Here is a 25029-nt window from a genome sequence, read left to right as displayed (position 1 = left end):
CCTTTCATTTCTCTCGTGTAGCAGCTTCCTCCACTTGCTAAAATCATTGATCATAAGAGGGGACGTGTTTTGTGTGTGTGTGTGTGTGTGTGCGACAGAGAGAGAGGGGGGGAGAGAGAGAGAGGGGGAATATAAATAAATATAACAAGTAAAAAAAGTAATTTTTCATTATGACCTTAATATTCGGGAAAAGGAAAGAAAAATGTTGAAAGAAACAAAAAAACACCCTTTTTTTTTCTTTTTTCTTTTTTTGAAATTCTCCCAAAATCTTGACATGAATGAGACAAATTTCGATATTTTTATAAGTTTGTACCTAGAGACTTTTATAAAAATTATTGAAAATTTGAATATCTCAAAATTTATAAGAAACTTTTAAAAAGTTTTGATTGAATACATTGTAAATTTTAAAGACTTTTTAAAAGTTTATAAAAGTCTCGATTGAACACATCAATACTTTTAAAGAATCTAGAAGAGTTTACATTAATATCTAAATTTTTTAAATTCCAAAAAGTTTTTAAATATTCCAATTGAATATGCCTCTAAAATTTTGATGGATTAACTTATGTCAGAATTAAAAATAACAAATACTGTCATCATTCTATGATTAGGAAGTAGAACGAAATTAATATTTTGTAATATTTAGCTCCTAAGCATATATCTCAATATTCCTCGCAACTCGATAGTATCGGAGCCAGCACCTGGCAAGCCATCGCATCAACCTTGTTGGCTCTGTCGATTTTTTCCCCCTATATATTGGATGGCCATTGCGAAGACGAGCACGCATGTTTGGATCTATCCTAACTCATTTAAATTCCTGAATCTGCCAATGCAACTTAGGCTCATGATTATTATCAACTTGTTCAAGCCGACAATGAGATGATCAATCTTTTCATCATTTTCTTCTATCATATTCCATAGACTAGCTAGCTCAAATTTCAAATTATTCACCTCTTCATTACTCATAAAATCATGTAGATGAATCGTCTATGTGAATTTATTTTCTTATTTTTGCAGTTTTGTTTGATTTATTGCTAGTTTTACACGATCTAAATGAACTAATGTTTAAGTACATCAACTGGAGCATCCCCACTCAGGAATTTAGGTTGATGATGTCGATAGCTACAAATCTTCTTGCAATCTGCGGGATACAACCATATTCATGAACTAATTTTCGTTCTCTGAAGGTCGGGTAACGTTGATAGGGCCACTGTTCAACATTTCCTCAACGTAGAAACAAGTACACCATCATGTGTATCTATTTCCTTCAAATAAAATCAGCCTCGGCTTCCATTTCTTAAATCACATTTTTTCCAAAACTCATTTTCAACCTCAAATTTCATGAAACCCATAATTTTTATAAATTTTTTAATCACATGTATCATCAACTTTTATCTAAACCTACCAAAAATCTGATTTTTAACAAAACCAATTCGGTTATCAATGGAGTTAACCAACTTGAATCAGCACCAGTTTGCTGCTACGTCAACTTCCAAAGAAATTAAGCATTTTTTTCTCAATCTGGGCTCGAATATGGCAAATTTTTTTTTACAATCTTGTTTGATTTATTGCTAGATCTACACGATATTCTAAAGGAGCTAACTTTTTAGCACTTCAACTGACACTATTTGATTAACTTGGTGCTAGAAGTTCATATTTTTCATCTACTTCGAATATTGAGAATGGAAGCACTTAAATCTTCTTTGAAAACAAGAAGAAAACAAAATTGAGAAAAGTAAATCAAAACAGAAACATACAGCAATTCTTTGAAAATATTGATGCCCAACTGAAGAAATGAAGCCACAAATTAAGCCTCTGTACACAGCACTCAAAAGTGTTCGCTAACATTGGTCAGTTGTTTCCGTCAGGTCTCAGCTTCATTGGAGTAGGCTTCTTTGGTAAACCTCTGCACTACCTGAATAAATTACCAAAAAAATGTTTGCTAACATTGGACGGTTAGTTTCCGCCAGGGTCTCAGCTTCATTGGAGTAGGCTTCTTTGCCCTTTCTCTAAACCTCTGCACTACCTGAATAAATTACCAAAAAGAATGTTACCCTTTCACATATTAATGTTTTTTGAACATCAAAGGTCTATTAGTTAATTCAAATTGTCACAAATAGGTGGCGAAAGAAAAAGTAGAATACAATTGATCCATCTATCTCTATCTCTATCAAGAAATATGAAAGATGTCACACTGTGGGCAGCCATGTTTCCCTTTCAGGAAATAAAACTGCAAGAGCCACAATTGTAATCAGCGAGTAATGACAAAATGTTAGCCTTGAACATATTTATGGTATTGATAAGCTCTACAGATTTAATAATGTTTAGTATTTGCACATTCCCAGAAGAGTATATGTGGTGGTAGAAAAGTTCAATTTACCTGTTCTGTAAAAACTACTATGAGTCCTCGTCCGAACTTGAACTTGAACTTGAATTATACATCCTCCTATCTTTGATGGCTGGAAATAATCGATGAAGAGGATCAGCAGGAGGAGGATTCGGAGGGAGATTTGGAGGAGTCACTACTGAATCCTCTTTTCTTGGTGTCCTACTTGGGTTTTTATGGCGAATTTTCACTTCTTTGCATACTTTATCTAAAATTATGAGGAAATCCCGGACAATAACAAACAATTGCAAACCCTCATTCTTCCCCGATTTTCCATGGAAGTAATCTGCCGTGCTCTTTACCCTATCCATTATTCTCTTCTCCTCTTCAAGCAACCACGTAACATCAGCCTCTGTATTTTGCATAAAACTCTTTAATGTCTGATGAAACCCATCTTCTGCAACATTCTTCATTTCTGAATTTAGGAAATCCCGGGAGTTTTTCAGTGCTTGACCAAGCTTGGCAACTGTTCCTGTCAAATCATCAGCATTTAAATCTGCAGCTTTCTTCACATTCTCGAGCTCACAACCTAGACAAGAGACAGCCTGCAGGCCAATACTCCTGAAGTCGTTGTCTGAATCTTGGGAAGAATCCTTGAGTAAGTCATCAGACTTGATGCTGGACGTGTTTTGGCTCTCTTTGGCTGCTTGGGAAGCTCGTACACCTTCTGAACGGATCATCTCCTGAACGACAAAATGCAAGAGTGTTGTTTTTCCATCCGTTCCTTTCACATCTGACAATTTCAGAAGTGTGTCAAGCTTGAATGCTTGTGCACGGCCACGAAACGTTCCATCATTCATGCGATTTCCAGTTTTAAGAACAGCCTCAAGGAGTTTGAGAAACAACCTGCTTTTTCGAAGTTCTGTGCAAGCAGCCTGCAACACGTGTAGATGCCAAGTACATTAGTTTGAAGATGTTATAATTGATAGAATGATGGCTCAAATGCTAACAGTAAAGAGTTCATATTGATGCCTCGGTGAAATAGCAATTAGGACAGTGAGTGCCTAAACTGTTCTCAAATATCTCACCTCTAAAATAGTGAAAGACTCTTTTACCATTGATATATCCTCTTGAAGAGTGCACATAAAAAGCAATGATTCTAGCCTCTTAAAGGCAAATGGAATGTCAAACAAGACTTTCAGGAAGCGATCAGCTGTCCCAAGTTGAGAAAGCTTGCCACTGTAGAGTTTCAGCTTCAATTCTTCTTCAGCTGTTGGTGCCATTTTTATCAAAGTTCGAATAAACTCCGAAGGAAGCTCATTACCTGATTCAGTTAAAAAGCTTAGTGTGTTTTCATAGGCTATAAATAGATCATAAAGCAAGAGCAAAACTCGACTTCAAGGAAACATCTTCAAAAACAATGCACTAACACAACCATCTACATGCTAAAGCCTTTTTGCTTAACAATCAAGCAATTGTTCAAGCTTTCCTGAGTAAAGCATTCACCTCAATTTTGTCTTTTTAAAGATGTCTATAACTTTCTTTCCATCTCATCGTGTTTGTACACCACCTCCAGGCACAAAATTTAATGAAAGACAACTTCATGTTTGTCATCTCACCACCATAATATGAAATTCAAACCTAAATCCCGTGGTAGACACTTTATAAAATGAGTTTCAATGTGTTGCTTTTATTTTGTTAGATTTTATTGCTGAGTGGGAATGACAATTTGGATCCAAGTGTTACCACTTATCAGGTGGTAATATTCTCTCTTTGGGAGACAACCAGAACTAGAAAACATGTCAGAAAAAAGATGGCAGAAATTCTTATCAAAGCATCATTCCCTTCAATTATGTATTGATGAATAAATTATAATATTGGTCAGTGAAATATAGCTGTTATCTCCTATCAAGCTTTGTTGCAGCACTGAGTTGCTCATCAATGATGAATCATGCACCTAAAACAATTCATATTCTAACAAGTGTTCCACCACCCACCCAGACACCAAATCCTCTCGACGGTGAATATCCCATGCAGGGATCCTCAGAAGACTGGTTAGAAATAATTTGACTCAAGAAATTTCATCACATAAAGAAAATTGCGAACATATGGATAAGTGGGAACCATATGCAATAAAGGAGTCATTTTGAAATGCTATTGTTATCAAATACCAACAAGTAGTCACAAGATAAAAAATCATGAATTTCTCAAGTCTATGAGTTTGATTTAAAGGAGAAATGCTATTGTTATCAAATACCAACAAGTAGTCACAAATAAAAAATCATGAATTTCTCAAGTCTATGAATTTAATTTAAAGGAGAAAAAGTAGACCAAGATTAATAGCACACCATCACCTAGTGATTCTGAATCATGTCCATAGAATCATACTTCTAAAGAGTCTGAAATAAATTACCAAAACAGAAAAAAATAACAATAAAAACATTGAGGACCAGCATCTCTCAGGTTTTAAACCATCATTAACACATGGACACTTGCCCAGACACGCATTGCACACAAACAAAACAAAAAAAAACAAAAAAGGGAGCCATAAGGCAGTTTATGAAATATGTCGTAAATCAACATTTATGACCACCTCTATGTTAGAATATTATGATTCTGTCTTAGACTTTCAAGACTTAAGCGTCAAAATATAAAGACTTGATTTTCACTGAGGCTTGATATAGATAGAATATTTTCTTAACTTGCTATGTTTTTTCTCTCTTGAGGGCATAAATAATTAGTTGAAGATATGTTAGATGCTCACTACGAAGCATAAAACTACAATAAATATTTTTCTGGTCATTTGATCATTCTGTGAAGCACATGAGATTTCCCTTCAAGCAGATAGCTACATCATCAGTAATCTTGCTACTAGGTCCCAAATTCAAAAAGGAATAGAGAAATAAACTCACCTTCTTGAAGTGCATCACAGACTTCTTCTATAGTCACATTTAATGCTTTGAGAAGAATCGAAAGATTCTGTGACTTTTTTGAATCAATTATTTGAATAAATTGGGTTGAAGGATCTTGAGATGAAAAGTCTCTCTTGGCCTCATTCTTTTTTTTCTCAGCAGGGGTATAGCCAAATAGGGTTTCTATCATCTCTTCATTGAAACTGCAAATAAAGACATTCCGCATCTCTCAGACAGCTGGACTCATCATTGCATTCATGAACAAGAACAATTAGGGGAAAAGAAGACTTACCGGAATGAACCAGATTTAATCTGATGCCAAACCATTGAAGGATCAGAGTTTGCCAAAACCTTGTCCCAAAAGAAAGGCTTCAGCTTAGCTTTAGCAGCACCTCCTGCATCTCCCCCTGAAATAGATCCAAGAGGTGGAGGTGGAGGTGGTTTCAACCCAACTGGATGCATCCTTGATGGAGGGACACTGCCTGGAGGTGGTGGTGGGTGAGGACAAGTCTTGAAACCAGAGTGTACTGGAGGTGGAGGTGGTGGTGGGACTTGAAGACTATTCTTGAAGCCAGAAGGTATAGCAGGTGGAGGTGGAGATGATGGTGGTGGTGGTGGTGGTGGTGGTAGTGGTGGGTGAGGACCAATCTTGAAGCCAGAAGGTATAGTAGGTGGAGGAGTTGGCGGAGGGCGAGGACCAGTCTTGATGCCAGAAGGTGGTATAGCAGGTGGAGGAGGTGGTGGGTGAGGACCAGTCCCGATGCCAGAAGGTATAGCAGTTGGAGGTAGTGGCCCAGGTGGTAAAGGACAATGGCCAGCAGATGAAAGTTTTATAGGTGGTGCTGGTGGAACAGGTACAGGAGGTGGTGGCGGGGGAAAAGCTGTCTTGCCTGGAGGTAGCTTAGGAGGATCCGCCCTTCCAGGAGGTGGCTTCAGTACAGGCAATTCAGAAGTACCCAACATTGGAGGTGGTATCTGCACAGAATCATCTGCTGAGCTTAAGGTGGCTGCAGCAATGTTTCCAACTGGAATCTCAATTTTTGTATCACTTACAGAATGAGACTTCATAAAGAACTTGCTGCTAAATTTGTTTTCGTTCAATTTGTTATTAAATGATTGATTACCAAGCTTTTCTTTATTCACTGAAGTTTGAAGGCCAAATGACTTTTGTGGAGAGGCTGAAAGATCGAAATTTAAGAATCAGGACAAGGAAATCCTAAACGATAATCTTAAGATGACAACACAATTACGCAAATTAGGAAGTAATGAATGTACCAGTGGAATAGTCACTTAAGCTTAAGCTGAGAAGAGGGCTTTCATCATTTCTTCCCCATCCAGAGCCAGTCCCGCAAAACCAGCGACAGCAGAAAAAGAGCAGTACGTAAAAAACAAATGTCACTGCAGCAGTTACAACAACAGCAACAACAATAGTTTCCTTTTGCTTGCTTGACTGTTTATCTGAAGCAGAATTTGGACTGTTTGAAGAATGTTCACCGGATGTAGGCTGCAAGCCTGAATCATTTAACTCTGGACTAGGTGACAGAACTGCTGGTGCTGGTGCTGGTGCTGGTGCTGGTGCTCCTCCAAATCTCTGAATTAATTCACGCCTTCTAGAAGAATTCAGCCTAGCAAACAAAAACCCCATGTACTTGGTGTACCAATTTTTCAAACCTTTTTCTTCATCAGAGATAGGAAACGCAAGATTTCTTTCCCATAAACAGTCTACCAGAATTTGCTTAACCTGTGGGTGCAAGACATTGACAGTTTTACTAAAATCTGATTTGGGTGATGACAAGAGTTCCTGGTCAGTTAACTCCTCAGAGGCACGTACTTCAAGATTTTCTAACGCTTCCTTGGTGTGTATCATCTCAAGCCTGCAGTTTATCCACATCAATTCAGCCTGCGGTAATGGAATTCCATTAGACTATGCACATACATTCTAGACATACATATTGTTATGACAACAAGTATTAATAATTCTAGTCAAGCTTATTCTGTTATTCTTAAATCTATAAGGCATGCTAGAAAAGATAGCTGCCATGTGATATAAGACTTTTTACTTCACATAATTATTTACAATTAATAACTAGAAGAAGTAACTTTTTTATAGTCACAGCAAAAAAAGGTTTTAAAGAAGGCAGATTGTCAAATGGTAGTTACACAGACACAAAATAACTTCTCGTTGGTGTATGAAATATGATCAGTGAGATATCAATTGCATGTAAAAGGTGAGACATCATCGTCAACATCAACAAAATTACTAGCTTGAAATCTGTAAGCAGGTATGTTCGAACAGTATGAAAATTTAAGAAAAGCCTACAAAAATACATGGGCTCATGAAATCTGTTTTAGAATAAATAAAGAAAATGAAATAATGTATGTCTCATCAAGCTTCGTAATAGTAACTCCTTATTGCTACAGATATGATAAGTACAAAATTTTAGTTTAGCGCACAAAAGGATGGTGCAACCTCTTTACCAAAACCCACCTCCACATTCTACAGCATCATACAAGTTTCTTACTATGAAGCAAAAATTTGAATTGAAACAATTTGAAGTGAGAATGAAAAAATCTAGAAAGTAACAGAGTAGCATTGTATCAAATGAAGCTCATGAAGAATGGCAGCTCGGTAAACAGTTGACTTCAAGGTGATCTTGCAACCTTCTCACAAATAATAACCCTGCAACATTGTGTTAAATGTAAAAGAAACAAATTTCATCTGGAATTGTCATCATCTATCTTAACCCTATTTGACAACCATTATTTCAAAACTTTACACACTCATTTTCAACCACACATTCACACACAAAATATTTTGAACCTAAACTCAAAACTTTTCACTACGTTTTAACCACACATTATGCAAAAATTCACTATTCAAAATATTGTTTCTAGCAAATAATGGCTACCAAACAGAGGCTTATTTCATTCCCATCAATTTCCAACATCACACCATTCCCAAAATGAAGAAAAGAAAAAAACTAAAAAATGAATTTTTGGAGTCAATGTTGTCATTTATCTCATGAACACAATTTCCACCTGAAAAATGTTGAAATTTTGGATCTTTTGGTGTTTATTTGACTTTGTTTTTTATGAAAATTGTCAATTAAAAGGATATAATTTTTTACAATTGTGGATAAAATTTGTTCCCATTGCTGAAAATAAAAATCAAAAAAATAAAAAATAAAAAGCTGGAAAATGCACATTTGTGGGGGAAAAGGCGGAAATGGAATTCCCTAGAAAATGTTGCAATCAAATAAGCCAGTTTGGTGAAAATGGAAAATGTGGTCAATCAAACAGGCCCTTAGAGTACTTTAGTTGTTAAGCTCACTGAAAACCCTCCAATACCCCCTTGACTGATATTCAGTACTAATGCATGCATGGGTCTTCATAGCACATGAAGTATTAGAAGACCCTTAATCAATAAGGAATTTATTGAATACACAAAACCTCATGGAAAGATTGTTTTCAACACCTTATTTATTCCAAATATTAATTCTAAATATGTCATATGTCACCCAGACAATAAATAGACTTGAAGTTATTTTTAAATAAGCCAGTCGAAAACTGAAATAACTAGTCACAGTCAGCGCGAAGGATCTAATGCATGTTCTTTTAATATTTGTGTTTCAAAACCATTTAAAGAAGTTTCATTACTTCCTGAAACTCAAAAAAATAATTTGAAATGTCCGACTAATTTATATGAGAGATGGCAATGGTAATCGAACAAACGCGAAAAAAGCTTTATTGGCACCAAAAACAATAATCATAACTACAGAATTGCTTTCACCATCTCCTAGAACTAAGTTTCTATATGGAAACAACTAAAAGTATCCGTCATAAGCAAAGCTATTGAATAAGATAAGCATTATCAAAAAAAGTAAGCAAAGCAATCGAAAATAAATGAATAAATGTGTTTATTACACTAATTGAAGTCAAACAAGAATAAAAACTCATTACCATCTCCTGATTTATCTCCCCGGAGTCAATTAGATAAGCCAGTAAAGGTTCTTCAGCCTCCCACTTGCTCTCCACACGCGATGCTACAGAAGGGGAAAGCAGAACAACAAAAACCATGACATAAACAATACTTATACCCATCATTTTCAGAATTATGGGCATTCCTATTGTATCCTGTGTCTTTCATGTCATCAAGAGAACAGACTTAAAAGATAAACAAATACCAAATCCCCTCATTTATATTAATAGCCAAATGCTAGAATGTACCTTCAAAGGTCAAGTTTTTACAGAATTTCTCACTAACCCTACTCAATTTTCTAGAAGTTCAGTTCTCAAATGTTCCAATCGCAGACGTTTCGACAAGAATCTTGGTGGCCCTCCTCAAGAATTCAACGCAAAAGCTCAAAAGTGTATTCAAATCACACTGTTTAAGGCAAAATGCCAAGAAACTGAACAAAACCTAAAAAGTGGATCGTGAAACACACCCGATAAGACGACAAATTCTTGAATATTGGTCAGGTGAAGCGAAGATGGAAAAATTCCAAAACTTGAGGGCTTTTGGGTGGGACCAGATCCACCAAAGGAATTGAAATTTTAAATATTAATATACAAATGGGATGGGAGAATGTTTGATTCGACCAAGGAAAATTCTTGTCAAGAAATCATTTTTCTATTAGATGTGCTGTCGAATGAATGCTGACAAGGGTTTACCGATTTTTTGGCAGCCCATCTTGATTAGTTTATTATTTCGTGAGTTTCTAATATATGGAATTTTTGTTCATTCTATTTTTCGTCTTTATTATTTAATTTTTCTGATATTTGTAATTTTTACATTTTATCTTTTCAATATTTTTAGGATAAAAGTATAAAACTTGAGAAGAGGAAGAAGCGGAAAGAATCCAAATTTCTACTACTTTTCTTTTGGATAATTGCACAAACTCATCAATTTATAAGCACGCATGAATGGAACCACGCCAATAGTTTCTGATACTCTGTGCATGGTGAATGGAATTAGGGAAGATAGACACCACACCTACTTTGTTAGATCTTAATTCATATATGGATTGCTAGACTTTGATTTCCTTTAATTAACAAGATTACAAACCTATTTGCAGTCACGTTCTTATCGTGTGTACTATTTTCAGGTAATATACATAATACTCTAATAATGTATTAAGTCACATAAAAAGTACATTTACATTTTCATGTGTTGTATTTTTATACTTTTACAAATTTCAATTTGTTCGTCTAATTTGCTCGAGATGTATCACTATCCAAATAGATCTTGGGGATTCTGATCTCCAAAACTACGTCGTTTCTTACATTTGCCTCCAGTTTTCTCCAATCCAAGTTTTCAGGCAGTTCGAGCCTACGAACATATCCATGTTCCCACCAATGACTGCTTCTCCAGTCCTTGCTCCTGGAATCTTTGTGTTGCCTCCATTGCCCACTAATCTCCAGGACTTTACCACCTTCAACACAAACTTGAAGGGTATTGTTACCTAATCCTGTTCCTGCTATAACAAATTAGCATCATGAGAAGAAAATTCTCTGAAAACCGAATATAGTAGTTCTTGTAGTCAATCCTAAATTATTGGAATAACGAAGAAAATGCCATGGAGCCTCCTGACTCTCGAGCACACGTTATCTTTAGCATTTAATTTGCTCTATTCCCTCAATCCTACTGACAACTTTATTGTTATGAATTATTAACCGATAATGTTGATTATTTATCCAAAAATTTGATCCCAGGGGACCATTCATTTAGATTATTTAGCTGTGAAACCAAGAATTCAAGAATGAAGCCTCAAACTCACAAGTGCAAATACTGCAAAGTGAGAATGGTTTATTAAGATTTGTGATTTCATCTTAAAAGATCAATCTTATTAACCCTTATACGTTGGTTTATTTTTCGGTGGTTAATTGATGTTGAGTTTATCATTTCGCAAAATGGTGGCCCAAACCATCTTGAAATCTGTTTGCTCGTTTCTTTATCTTGATCAAATCTAATTGCTTGTTAAAGCTCAACGAGCTTTCGTATCATATTAAAGACTTGAAATTCTATCTTAAGGGAAATAGTCTAAGTCGTTATATCTTAGTCTATATTTCCGTAGTTAACCAATGAAGAATTTATCCTTAAAATGATTCAGTTACGTGAATCATAAAATCCAAGGGAAAAAAGGCTGATGCAGAGGTATGGTATGTTCGACTAGATTACAATAGTTGTGCACACAAGTTAAAACGTTAAGAACAATCTTATTCTCACCAGGTAGTTCGGCTTTCAGAACACAATCATCATCAGTTTGGAACCAATCCACACTGCGCTGGCCCGAGCTATAGAGTTTGGATAGCAATACACCAGACTCAAACTCCCACAGAGGAAAGGCATCAGATGGATCAAAGAATTTACCGAACAACAGTGGACTGAATAGAGACCTTTCGTCGAACACCTTACGGACAGTCGGATTTTCCAACCCCATTAAGGTTAGAAACGCTTCTTCTTTCAGCGGATGACGCCATTTTTGTGGGTTTTGATCTTCAAATTGAATCTCTAATTGTCTGCAACTGGTCATTGACGATATGAAATAAACTTGAATTTCTGCAAATAAAAGGTGCATGATTCTATACAACTTATATTGGGCCTTCGAAAAGTAGAAGAATCGATTCCCTGGAAACCTGAGGCTGGCTGACAATATCAGGGAATATAATACTTTTCTAGAAGTGCCCATAAATTATCCGAAAGAAATGGTGACGAATTGATTGGGTATGGGGAGAATTCCGTGACACGGAAACTAGCGTCAGTTTCTACCAATCGACGTGGCTTTTCCAAAGGTATCTTTTGAAGTTCACCACGTTTCATAACTTTTTAAACATATATTTCATCATTTTTTAATTAAAATTTGTAAAATCTGATTTTTATTTAAATCAGAGGAAGTAATCATTCAAATCACAACCTTAAAATTGAGCCACTTTGATTTTGATAGAAATCAATTTTTTAGTGAATTTTGATAAAGTTAATGAAATGTACACTTAAAATATCAATAAATATTGTGAACTCATGATTGAAAATAAATTTTAAATAATGAGGACCAAACAAGGTGCTATTCTCGATTACTGGCTTTCATCATATCATTTGCACAAAAATAAGACACCCATTTGCCTGTTTGAGCCCCATTATACATTTTGAAATAGTATATTAATAGAAAATGTATGGTAAAAAATTAAGGAAAAATTGTAGATTTTGGTGTAATATTATTTTATTAAAGAATGTGTGCTTAAAAAAAAGAGAAAAAAATATATATTTTGAAATATTGATGATCAAACAAGGATCTCAATACAGTTATGAGAATCAGTAAAAATACTAGTGGATTCGACGAGGCAATGTCTTGGACTTTGTGCCAATTGTTGGAAATTTCACATACCATTTCCTTGCTTGATATTTAGTTCCCTTTTGACTTTCATTTTTTAAAATTTATTTTCAATTACACATTTTATGGATTTTACAACTTTTATAAACATTTCAACTACATATTTCATCAAATTTTAATTAAATTTTATTAAAGCTTAAACTTTTTTCCTATCAAAATCAAACACGTGTTAAGCCCATTGTTTGAGCCCCAAATATGTATACTAAGGCAAGAAGTGTCCACCAAACAACTTATTAGGTGCAAATGCCCACTTCGATCATTGATGGATGGATGAATCATGAATGGAAAGTGGGGGTTTGTCAAATTGACCAACATGGGCTCAAGGAGAAGCCACTTAAAAAAGACTGAGAAATGCAACAAGGCACCAAGAAATAAATGGACATACCATCAAAAACTCACCTTTATTCTAGGGGATGGAAAAGTTTCTCCTAGCCAAATTAAAGCGAACATTGTTTAATTTCAAGTCTTAATTCTACTTTGTTAATCGTCACACAATTTATATTTATGGCATTGCAGAAGTAAGTAGAGCACAAAAATCGAGTCACCAATTAGTAGATAACGATGCGTGTTGCCAAAATAGGTAATATCACAGCTGAAGCACTATTTTCCCATTCGAGAAGAGGGAAATTTCTCGAGATTTTGTCAATGAGAAAGCTATGTATTTCCCGAACTTTTAGTAACTTGATAAATTTATTCAATTTTCTTTTAAGTAACGAATTCAAAAACGATCAGAGCTAGAGATATACTAGACTTGGCGTATAACGCAAAATATAGCTATGTCAAATGAAGTATAGTTTTTTAACTTTTCCATCTTTGAATAGATTAAGCCCCCGTTGGCTCCCATTCTCTTTTATTTTTTTCCTCTCTCTTATTTTCAATCACACAATCTTTCATAAAATAATATTACACGTATAACGAAAATTTCTCATCCTTTTTCAAAAAAATATTATTCTAAACATTAAAATTTGAAAAAAAAAAAATGGGGGCCAAACGGGGGGTAACTTCTATTGTAGTTTCAATTGGAAGCTAGGTCAAGTTCTATCCTAATTTTTTATGAGCCCCGCTCCTGTCCCGACTTGGGGACAGGGACAATGGCGCCCCCCTATTGGAGGGGTGCCTGCCTTTGGTCGACGTCCCTGTCTTCAATCCTGTCCCCAAGTCGGGATGAGGGGCTTTTTCCTTTTTTTTATTTTATTTTCTTAATTAAACAAGATAATATATGGTCTATTTGATATGACTGTTAAAAAAAGAAAAAATTACAAGTCAAGTGTTAAGTATGTGACAAGTCAATGTCCAGGTCTTAAATTTCAAAATTCAGGTCTTAATTAATTAATTAATTAATTATATTAAGGTCACAATTATACACTTAATGGTTACAACTTATTTATTGACCACATATTATCAAATTAATTGATCATGAATTATTTCATGATCACAGTAAAAAGTTTTGATGGGCCACAAATCAAAAATTTATAAGTCACAATTTAATTTATCGGTCATAGATTTTCAACTTAGTTGATCACAAATTATCGAATTTTTAGATCACAATTAAATAATTGGTCACATAATAACTAGATAATTGGTCACATACCACTATCACCAAACACCATCGCCACACTACCACAACCATTTGTAACCACTACCACCAACACAGCTTAATAGTGCAACCATCACCAACACATCCCCCACTATTAGCAGTACAAACATAGACACAACTTCGACAATCAACCAAATAATTGATCACAAACACCTCCCACCCACCCCTACCATCATGACCACCACCTCACCATTACCATCAACATAACCACCACCTCACCAGCGTCGCCATCATTACAAAACCACTAAAAAATCAAATCGAAAATTAAGCCCATATTTGGGAGCCATTTTTGGCTAAAATTAAATTAATTTTTTTACCATTTGAGAAGGTCAGTGGGTCCCGAACATGCAGTAATTATTAAACATTACAATGACTTCCAAAATGGTCAAATGTTGTGGGCATGCAAAATGACGAGTGCCCCCTCCTAGATTTTAAAATTGTCTAGTATTGAGGGGCAAAAGTGACAATTGGCATAATATGGTATACAGTTGAATTCTCAATTGTGGTGGATGTGTCAGTTTTGGCAAAAATTGGCCCCATTCCAACGGTCAAAAAATGCATAGTGTGAAAAAAAAAGGCTCCCAAATAGGGGCTAACATAGTAACCTCCATGACCACCCATAAACTCCTGATAAGCAAAATTGGATAAGGAAGAAAATGATATAATACAGCTCATCGTCAAAAACGATTTCATTACAGACATCATCGTGCGCTCAAACAGTAAATTTGACATCACTGACGCTCTACCACAAACTACAAAACTTTGGTAAAGGATGGGTGCCAACGCAAGAAGCAGCGGCGATGGTGAGGTGTCGGTACGAGACGGGATGCATGGGCGCCGATGCACCTACTGTCGCACACATGGGGGTTAGTGCTGCACTTGTCACCGTAAGCACAGGTCACCAGTGTTGTTTCTGTCTCTGCGCACGAGCATTGTGAAGAATCGTCAACGGATTGGATGGAGTAAAGGTGGAGGTAGAGGTGGAAAATGAATCAAAAGCTTAAAGATGAATTAAGGTTTCGTGGGGTGTGGTGTGGGGCGCGGATGGCGTAAGTTAATTTAATTTTATAATATTAGAATATTTAAACTATTACCTAATTTTTGAACAAAAAACTTTCAAATCTTATTTTTGAATTGGAAATTTAAAAACGATGGCTAAGTGTAATTTTCACTTTTAAAAATTCAAAAGGAGCTCGAGACTCAAAAACTGCTTTTGGACTCCATCTAGCTAACTTTGATAAAGTACTTTTGATAGTTAGAAGAGTTTTTACAGAAAGCTAATTTAAGGTAGCTTTCTCTAAAAATATTTTCGTAATGAAAAGTGCTTTTAAATATTAGTTTTCAAATAAAAATTAAGGTAATTTTCTTCAAAAAAATTTTTACAAAAAGCAAAAGCAAAAGTTATGTTAAATGGAGGAAATAGTGGCCAATGGCCGATTGACCCGGCCATTTTTCCAAAGAGCCCTTTGACCAATTAAAAAAAAAGCAAAAATTTTTAAAATATTGAAAATCAAGAGAAATCCAAATTTACTCTTACCATCTAAAAAAGAAAGAGAAAATAGTAAGGAAAGAGAAAAATTACTCTATCACCGACAAAAAAGGAAAAATAGGCAACCCATATTTAATGTTTTTATGTTGATTTAAAAAAAATGATTTTATATACATGTGTTGATTTTTGGAAAAATGCATGATTTTTGGGTAAGGATAATAGTTTGGAAGGAGGAAAATGGAGTGGAGATCGCCAAAAATAGAGTTTTCCGGCGATCTCCACGAAGGAGACAGTTGGCCTAGCTGACTGGGCCGTCTGGGGACCCAATTGACTCGACCGTCTGGGCCAGTCAACTGCGCCCAGACCGCCCAATTGACTGGGCCGCCTGGGCGCCCAATTCACTGGGCGACCTAGCGGGGCTGTCTGGGCTGACCGTTATTTAGGCCCAGAAATTTATTTTTTTAATTACTTATTTATTTATTTCCTTTGATTATTAAAGTTAACTATTTATTTTAATTGCTTATATTGTGTTGTCTAATATTTAATTATTATTTGAATTATTTAATTTTAATGTATATTATGTATTTAAAATTATTTCTTTGAAATGCTTAATATAAATATTTTATTATTTACCTAAATATTTATTATTCGCCAATTTAGTTTAATTCCTTATTTTATGTTAAGTAATTGTAATAAAAAATTAAAAGAAATAATAAAATATTATTATTATTATTATTATTAGAATACGTAGTTAAAAAGTAGGAAAAAGTTTGAGATTTACTTACATAGTATTTTATTTTGTGAACGAATGATTGAAAATGAATATGTAGAAAAAAGAGTGATAGTAATAATTCTCAAACAAGGGCTTTAAGTTAATATCAACAATTAGCTTTAACTACATATTTCAAGTGATCCACAACTTTTTAATCATAATTTTATTAAAATTTACTAAAAATATAATTTTAATCTCCACCAAACAGGAGTTAAATGTATGTTTAACTTGAAGTTTGACCACTTAAGATATTCAAAAATCTAATAAAGTTTAATCAAATAAATGCTATGGGGATTTCGAGAATTGATAATAAAAAGTAAAGACCAATCTACATATGAATTATGCTAGATATATATAGTGGTGTACATTCTTAATGATGTTTCCCTTTGTGTGGAGGGAATTTGTGCAATGATGTGATGTGTGTCTTCAAAATCAATGGTGTAAATCATGTCACATGACAGTATAAATTAATGACAAACTAAATTGCACATTTAGCCCCAGTTTGACTCCAAATTTTTAAAAATGAAAATGGGTGGAATAGTGTTTTTAAAAAAATGAGTGATTGAAAAAAAAAATGAAATTTTTTTTTATTTATGTATAATATTATTTTAAGAAAGATTGTGTGCTTGAAAATAAAAAAAATAAAAATAAAATGTAATGAAATGAAATTTAATGTGGGCCAAACGGGGGCTTAATTTTTAATAGATTTTGATTAAAAAAAAAAGAACCAAACATACCCGTAGGGGCATAATGGTCAAGCCATATTTTGCAACGAATCTTTCACCGTGCCGCCGGATTTCCCTTCGAAATTTTTCAAAAACGTCGACCCTCTCCGTCTGGGTCTCTCTCACGTCTAGCCGGATCTACAAACCCTAATCCCGCATTGACCGAAGTTACCAAGCAAATCCACGATAGAGAGTGTTAATTAATCCCAAATCAAGCAGATTAGCTAATAATTAGAAAAATTTCATTTCCAATTTTTAATTTTGGTTAAAAAACTGATTGTTGGTGTGCGTAATTGTTTACACCTTCATAGTCTTAATGTTGTTCTGTGAATAGTGATTACTGCAATTCAGAGCAACGACACAAACTGCCTTAGCTTCGATTGCAATAAACCATGGCCACACCAAAATTTTGAAACCCTATCCGTTTCTCTTTCTGACTTCACTGTCTCTTTCTATCTCTACATACACTTCAATACAAAACCTACACAGGTTTATCATTCATATGGCCTCCAAAAACCAGAAAAAGCCTCCTTCGAGTCCTTCACAGGTTAGTTCGTCATTCATTAAGTTCCTTAAAAATTTCTTTTTTTCCTTATCTTTTTGTATCCCCATTTTTTTGTTTCTTTGAATATCTGATGAGTTTTTGGATTTTTTTTTTCAGGATTAGCACATGTAAATAGGAAGAAGTTTAGTTGTTATATCAGATAAATCAAGGGATCAGACTAAATTTCAGAAAAGAATTCCCGTTTAAATGTCGCGAGTCTGCCTTTAGTTGAAAAAATTGTCCCAAAAAAATCCCCCTTTTTGCTCTGAGAGAACTACAACTGCTTATTTTGTTTAAGTATTTTGGTGCGCTTATTCTGTTGATTTTATTCTGTTTTTATTTTGTCTGGGATTTGGTGGTTGTTCCAGAGTAAGTATATTGTTGACGAGATATCCATAGATAAACGTCGAAGAATTGGGAACATGAAAATGCGAGCGAATACTAGGACAAGAACACTAACCAGGCAAGCCTTTTCAGTAGTTAATGGGGTTCAAGACGTGTCCCAGACTTCTGAGCCACCCAGCACTGCCGGTTCTGATTGTGGGGTAATTGAGTTCACCAAAGAGGATGTCGAGATATTACTCCATGATAAGCTCAAAGTTAAGAACAAATTCAACTACAAGGTAAGTTATGGATTCTGGTCCCAACTTGAATGTTTGGTTATTTCTGGGCTGCATTCTTCTTGGGTGTTTCGATGGAATTATTTGTTGAATTTTTGATGTTTATGCCAGGAAAAGAGTGAGCAAATGGCCGAGTGCATAAAAAAGCTCAAACAATGCATCAGGTGGTTCCAACAGCAAGAAGTAAATTTTATTAAGGAACAGGAGAAAGTTAAGAATTTACTGGAATTAGCAGAGAGGAAATGCAATGATATGGGTATGGGTGATTTGTTGATTAGTCATCAGTGCTTTAGGCTATCGAATAAATGAAATAGGTAGAACTTTTAACATGCAATATAATCTTATTACCTCATTCTCAGAGTTGCTGATGAAGGAAAAGGAAGAAGAGTTGAATTTAATCATTATGGAGTTGAGAAAGAAATTGGAAGCATTGCAAGAAAAGTTCACAAATGAGGAATTGGATAAATTGGTAAGATGAACACTAACGTGCAAAGGGTTGTGTTGTGGTTTTGGATGCTATTATTTTGTATATCCGCAAAGGACTAAATTGTTTAATGTGATCGTCAGGAAGCATTGGATTCTTTAGCAAGAGAGAAAGATGCTAAACTAGCTGCAGAGAGATTGCAGGCTTCCCTCTCAGAAGAGCTGAAGAGAACTCAAGAAGACAGCGCTAGTGCCAACCAGAAGGTAAAGAGAGAAGACAAATAACTGAAATTAGATTTCGTAATAGTTTCTATCAAATAATCTGCTGAAAACTGTATCCTTCGGGTCCTTGTTTGGCTTGTGCAGATACAGTCACTTAATGATATGTACAAGCGTTTGCAGGAGTATAACACGAGTTTACAGCAATATAATACTAGACTTCAGTCAGAACTTGCAGCAACAAATGAAACGCTTAAACGAGTTGAGAAAGAGAAGGTGGCAGTGGTTGAAAACCTGAGCACTTTGAGGGGACACTATACATCTTTGCAGGAGCAGCTAACTTCATCGAGAGTGAGTATTATGTTTTTGTTTTGACTCGTTGCACAACTCTCAACTCTTTTTATGCATTCATCACATGATTAATATGTGAGACCATTATGCCTTTTTGCAAGAGAAAGGACAACTTATTCTCACATTTACAACTTTATGTGCTTTACAGGAGATCGTCTATTTGACACCTTTGGACCTTATTTTGAGCATACTTAGAGTTGGGCTATGTGAATCTTGAAACCTTCATTTCTCCTGAACTTTAATCTTCACCAACTTAGAATAACTTTGCAACTATGGTAAGGTGAAGATATGAGGAAATGTGTTTTTTTTTTCCAAATTTTGAACCACTGGTCTTACTTTTTTCTTCTCTTTTTTTCTAATTCACTTCCTCTTTTACCATACTGCTGTATTAATACACATGGACTGAATGAGAGAGCTAGGGTAAGGTAAAGAATTTGTGGAAATGTACGCCTGCTCTAAATTTTGAACTACTGGTCCTTACTTTTTTTCAATTCACTGCCTCTTTAACCATACTGCTGTATGAATATGCATGGAATGCATGGGAGAAATTGCAATAGTTTACCAGATGTTTTCTTACAAAGGTTTATAATGCTTGATATTCCCAGGTTTTGCAAGATGAGGCCATCAAACAGAAGGAAGCACTAGGAAATGAAGTTGTATGCTTGAGGGGTGATTTGCAACAAGCAAGAGATGACCGTGACTGCCAGTTGTTACGAGTCCAGACTCTATCAGCTGAAGTAGAAAGATATAAAGAGTGCACTGGAAAATCCTTTGCAGAATTAGATAACCTGACTGTAAAATCAAATGAGCTGGAGGTTTGCTTTCCATACGTAATGCTTTTCCCTCTCAACCACAGAAATTTATTTACTAACAAATATCATGTAATTTTTTTTTAGTCAACATGTTTGTCTCAAAGTGAGCAAATAAGACGACTGCAGGAGCAGCTAGCTTTTGCAGAAAAGAAATTGCAGGTTCTCGATCTTGCATTTTCAGCTTTTGGTTGCTTTAAAGTTCTTACTGACCGGCATATCAAAGTTTATTTAGGTTTCTCTGTTCTGGATCATACTGGTTCAAGTACTCTCTTCTTATTTTATTTTTGTCATTTTTGTTAGCTGTCTGATGTATCAGCAATGGAGACAAAATTCCAATTTGAGGGGCAAAACGCATTCCTTCTTGATTTATAGAGTCGTCTGGTTGATGCAGAACTAAAAATTGTGGAAGGAGAGAAGGTTCGGAAGAAATTACACAACACAATACTGGTAAATACAAATTCACATTTAATTTTAACCTGCCTGAATATTGATTGAAATTTTGTTTACAATCCTTCCATCTGATGATGTTAATTAGAAGCATCTGTCAATACAGGAGTTAAAAGGGAATATTCGTGTTTTCTGCAGAGTAAGACCTCTACTGTCTGACGATGAGGTTGGAACTGATGCTAAAGTTATCTCATTCCCTATAGCAATGGAAGCACTCGATCGAGGCATTGATTTGATTCAAAATGGTTAGCCTTGATTGAAATGGAGTCACATAGTGTTATACTTACGGGATTTGGATAGATTATTATTGCGATACATCCTATGCTTTAATAATCCTATTTTCATCAGTACAAAAGCACTCTTTCACTTTTGACAAAGTGTTTACACCTGAAGCCTCCCAAGAAGACGTATTTGTTGAGATTTCACAACTTGTTCAAAGTGCACTTGATGGTTACAAGGTAGTGTATTCCCGACAGCTCCAGTTTATCTATCATTTGAGTTTCTTACTTCAGAACTTGAGGTTGATAGGTTCATAAGGACTTTACTTATCCTTCAGATTATGCTATTTCATACTGCCCTAGTTGTTGTCTAGTTGATTTGCTACAGCCGATACGGACGATTCTCAATCTTGAGTCATGAACTCTAGATGATCTGCTAACCAGTTACATCTTGAATTTGTTTGGTTGCCATATGAATTCGTGATGAGTGTGCTGTGATTATTTTCCTGTGATCTGTCTCATGGCTACAGATGAATGCTTGATTTCACAAGATATGCATGCAGATTATTTTTTTTCACTCCATTTTACTGTCCAGATTTGATTTGCTAACATCCTAATGGTCGCCGGCAACTCTGCTGTCTCAGGTTTGTATCTTCGCTTATGGACAAACTGGATCTGGCAAGACATTTACAATGATGGGCAAGCCAGGTATACCTGATCAGAAAGGTTTGATTCCTCGATCCTTAGAACAGGTGTTTGAAACCCGACAAACTCTTCAATCACAAGGGTGGAAATATGAAATGCAGGTTATAGTGACTGCTATTGTCATATATCTCTACTAGTTGAGCTTGCTTAGGCCTATCTTCTAATTTTCTGTTCTTATCCGATTATTTTAGGTGTCAACGCTTGAAATATACAACGAAACAATACGAGACTTATTGGCAACAAATCGATTGGGGTTTGATGCACACCGGGCAGAGAACATGGGGAAGCAATATGCTATAAAACATGATGCAAATGGAAACACTCATGTTTCTGATCTTACAGTTGTTGATGTTCACAGTAGCAAGGAGGTCTCATATCTGTTAGAGCTGGCAGCACATAGCAGGTAACAAAGAACCTTTCACCCTATTATTTGTGTTAATCAAGCATGTGTTTTTACTATGGAAGTTGATCTCTATAAAGTTTTTAAAGATGCTTTTACACCCACATTTAGATATAAGTTCAGACCTCTATTTACTTCTGTGGACTACCATCATGGAGCATTTATTTTTTAAAGTGCACAATTTGGGCAGTGTTACACATTTGATCTTTTGTCCATAATTGGATTCAATTTTTTTAGATCCGTTGGCAAGACTCAAATGAATGAACAGTCTTCAAGGAGCCATTTTGTTTTTACGTTACGAATATTTGGCATTAATGAGGTAAATGGACCTTTCCTGCTTTCTGTTGCATCGTGGTCATGATTCCATCTTTATCTTGGTCTGAGAAAACATGATCACAGATTTTGTATTCCTTTTTTGTGGCAATAGGGCACTGATCAACAAGTGCAAGGCATCCTCAATCTAATTGACCTTGCTGGTAGTGAGCGTCTCTCTAAGAGTGGATCTACAGGAGACCGTCTGAAAGAAACTCAGGTGTTAGAATAAGAACTATTTCCATTTATTTTTAGATTTTTTTCATTGTACAGATTTGTTTAAAATTATCTTTCTCATTTTGAGTAACACTCAGGCTATCAACAAGAGTTTATCCTCACTAAGTGATGTTATATTTGCCTTGGCCAAGAAGGAGGAGCATGTGCCATTTAGGAACTCAAAGCTAACCTATCTTCTTCAGGTAATTTTCAACATTGATGCCTTGATAGCGTATGAGCAAGTTGGAGTGAAAATGATGTTAAATCGAGTTAAGTCAAGGTTTGATTATGGCTATCTGAGGAAGATAGATAGGGCGTACCAGCATTAACATTCGGTCATCATGAGCAAAATAATGCTATAATGCCCTACGCTCAATTGTGTTATGTATGGATGTTATTCATTTTCCTTTTGCTTGCTGAGGAAGGTTATATTGCCACTTGAATGGGACAAGACTACCGGACTAGTACACTTGTTGCTACAATGAACTTTTCCTGGGAGTAGTTTAGTTATGATTGCTTGGTTATATATTTTAGGGAAAACATTTCATGATGTTGCTGATAAATTATTAAAATGATTATGACTAGTTATGGAAGATACTTGGATGTAACCAGCATTAACATTCGTTATCATAGGCAAAATAATGCTATAATGCCATATGATCAATTGTTATGTATGGATGAGATTAATTGTCCTTTTGACTGTTGAGAAAGGTTATATGGCTGCGTGATTAGGATAAGGCTACTGGAATTGTCAAATTTGGACTAGTGCACTTGGTGCTGCAACTAGCTTTTCCTTTCGGAGTAGTTGCATTCTAATTGCTTAGTTGGTATAAACCATCTTAGCTATTTGAGTTTGCTGTATGGTTTTCATTATGTATTGTAGGGAAAGGATGTGGAGTTGCTGATAAATTATTAAAATTATTTAGTGCAGATTAGATATACTAACTTGCTTAGCCATAATAAATTTCTGAAAATTTATCATTTCTGATTGATGCATAGCACATTGTACAAGTACATCGCTAAATGTGAAACTACATAAAGGTCTTGCTAACGTTCTCCCTAATTTGCGATTTATCAAATTTTGTTTGATTAATGCTATTCTTTTCCCTGTCCCTTTTCAGCCTTGTTTAGGTGGAGATTCGAAGACATTGATGTTTGTCAACATTTCGCCTGACCCTTCATCCGTTGGTGAATCATTTTGTTCACTACGGTTTGCAGCACGTGTAAATGCTTGTGAGATTGGTATCCCCAGGCGGCAAACCAACCTCAGATCGACAGATTCTCGCCTTAGCATTGGCTGATTTTTGATAGTGTAACCGTTTTAGATTTAGGAAAAGTGTGTTATTCGTATTTCAATGGCATTAACAAGAAAAAAAGGCCCTACTAACAGCATCCACGTGTGATTTGTAGGTAAAGACTATATTGCCTTTGTATCATTGACACTGGATATTTAATGTTCTCTACAAATTTGTTGCATAAAATCAAATGCAATCTGTAATTGAATGGGAAAATTATTCAAAATGAAATCTACTTTCTTACTTAACTGCTTTTTGAAATGCATCTAATTTGAAAGATGCACCTGTTGTACATTTATGCCATTCGATTCATAACCTCTTGGAGAATTGAAGTTGTATCTGCATAATATGACTCTGTCTGAGGAAGATTCTGCTTTTTCACTGCATCTTCAAGCTGCCAAAATTTGTCTTCAGTGAAAGTTCAAAAAAAGTTACATTTATGAAGAAAAGAACGATAAATTTTGGTTAGATTACCTGTTCAACATTGTTGAACAAACGATTAGCAAGTTCTGTAAGAGATTTCTTATCATCTGCTGGTGCTGCGGAGATTACTTCATCAAAATCGTAGTACATAAATGTCGACTTAAGGCGCAGGTACTTCCTTATATAATTCCAAGTATCTTGTCCTATCATATCTCCCAATGCTATGAGATCGAAAGCATAACGTTTCAATCTGTGCATTCTCCCTTTAGTTCCAATATTTGCTATGTATATTCCTTTCTTGAGAAAAGACCGAGTTCCCGTCTCTTCATTGTTAATTTCTACAACAAAGAAAACATATAATCAGTCTTTCAGATTATAGCTTTTCTTAAATTTAAGTTGAAGAAGAAAAAGAAGTATAGAGCTTACTGTTGTTAACAGAGGGTACTGGTAAAGGTCCTGTGAGCCAAAATCCATTGTCCTCTGCAAGAGAAACTCTAATGCTTGTATTTCCAAAGAGTGCAATTGAAGCAAGGCCTATTGCCAATCTTCTTGTTGTGTGCACTTTGTTGTGTTCAAATTCATCCTTTTTCTTGCCAAAAAAGCATGTAATTGTCGATTTTCTCGCAGTTTTCTCGACCCGGCGCAGCTTGGGAATTGAAGGTGGAGCTTCAAATACTCCATTGAACTTTGCAGTGATTGCCATAGTAGTTCTCAAGTGAAGAAGTTTTGGGCTGTTTTGATTTTATCTGCTTGAAAAGTGCGGGCTACCATTAACCACCAAATGGATATCCTTTGGGGGGATAAATTAGTCATTTTGTAAAATCTATATTGTGGGGCC

The 25029-nt window shown here is 35.3% G+C and overlaps 2 protein-coding genes and 1 pseudogene across 7 annotated transcripts; 1 reads left to right on the top strand and 2 right to left on the bottom strand.

Moving 5' to 3' along the window:
• Positions 1-1651: 1651 nt before the first annotated feature.
• On the bottom strand, positions 1652-12018 carry LOC111370793 (formin-like protein 5). Of its 6 annotated transcripts, XM_022992659.1 has the most exons (9): positions 11462-12018; positions 9196-9278; positions 6511-7135; positions 6289-6413; positions 5528-6210; positions 5236-5438; positions 3412-3647; positions 2378-3258; positions 1652-2023 (listed from the first exon to the last, which is right to left on the bottom strand). In XM_022992659.1, the coding sequence occupies exons 1-8, from the start codon at positions 11922-11924 to the stop codon at positions 2395-2397; spliced, it is 3282 nt and encodes a 1093-aa protein (XP_022848427.1). In that variant the 5' UTR covers positions 11925-12018; the 3' UTR covers positions 1652-2023; positions 2378-2394. The 6 variants fall into 6 exon arrangements, with proteins under 6 accessions (XP_022848427.1, XP_022848429.1, XP_022848428.1 ...); XM_022992661.1 differs by having other exon boundaries at positions 5528-6413; positions 9196-10712; XM_022992660.1 differs by having other exon boundaries at positions 5528-6413; positions 9196-10709.
• Positions 12019-17323: 5305 nt separating this feature from the next.
• On the top strand, positions 17324-24013 carry LOC111370791 (annotated as a pseudogene).
• Positions 23877-24976, bottom strand: LOC111370792 (photosynthetic NDH subunit of lumenal location 3, chloroplastic-like). The gene is made up of 3 exons (XM_022992657.1): positions 24618-24976; positions 24243-24529; positions 23877-24162 (listed from the first exon to the last, which is right to left on the bottom strand). Exons 1-3 carry the CDS (start codon positions 24892-24894, stop codon positions 24064-24066), a joined length of 663 nt encoding a protein of 220 aa, XP_022848425.1. The 5' UTR covers positions 24895-24976; the 3' UTR covers positions 23877-24063.
• Between the last annotated feature and the right edge of the window lie 53 nt (positions 24977-25029).

This window comes from Olea europaea, chromosome 21 (genome assembly GCF_002742605.1).
Source record: "Olea europaea var. sylvestris chromosome 21, O_europaea_v1, whole genome shotgun sequence".
NCBI classification, from domain to species: Eukaryota; Viridiplantae; Streptophyta; class Magnoliopsida; order Lamiales; family Oleaceae; genus Olea; species Olea europaea.
This window is presented reverse-complemented; position numbering and strand designations above follow the sequence as displayed.

Bases quoted from the DNA above. Each gene is read 5' to 3' on its own strand.
- LOC111370793 (XM_022992658.1), bottom strand. From the start codon at position 11,924: ATGGGCACTTCTAGAAAAGTATTATATTCCCTGATATTGTCAGCCAGC. The intron at 9,279-11,461 runs GTGAGAATAAGA...CCCCTTCTGTAG, and splicing joins TCTGAAAGCCGAACTACCTG to CATCGCGTGTGGAGAGCAAG. The intron at 5,439-5,527 runs GTAAGTCTTCTT...CTTTATTTGCAG, and splicing joins ATTAAATCTGGTTCATTCCG to TTTCAATGAAGAGATGATAG.
- LOC111370792 (XM_022992657.1), bottom strand. From the start codon at position 24,894: ATGGCAATCACTGCAAAGTTCAATGGAGTATTTGAAGCTCCACCTTCA. The intron at 24,530-24,617 runs GTAAGCTCTATA...TCTTTGTTGTAG, and splicing joins AGTACCCTCTGTTAACAACA to AAATTAACAATGAAGAGACG. The intron at 24,163-24,242 runs GTAATCTAACCA...AAATTTTGGCAG, and splicing joins TGTTCAACAATGTTGAACAG to CTTGAAGATGCAGTGAAAAA.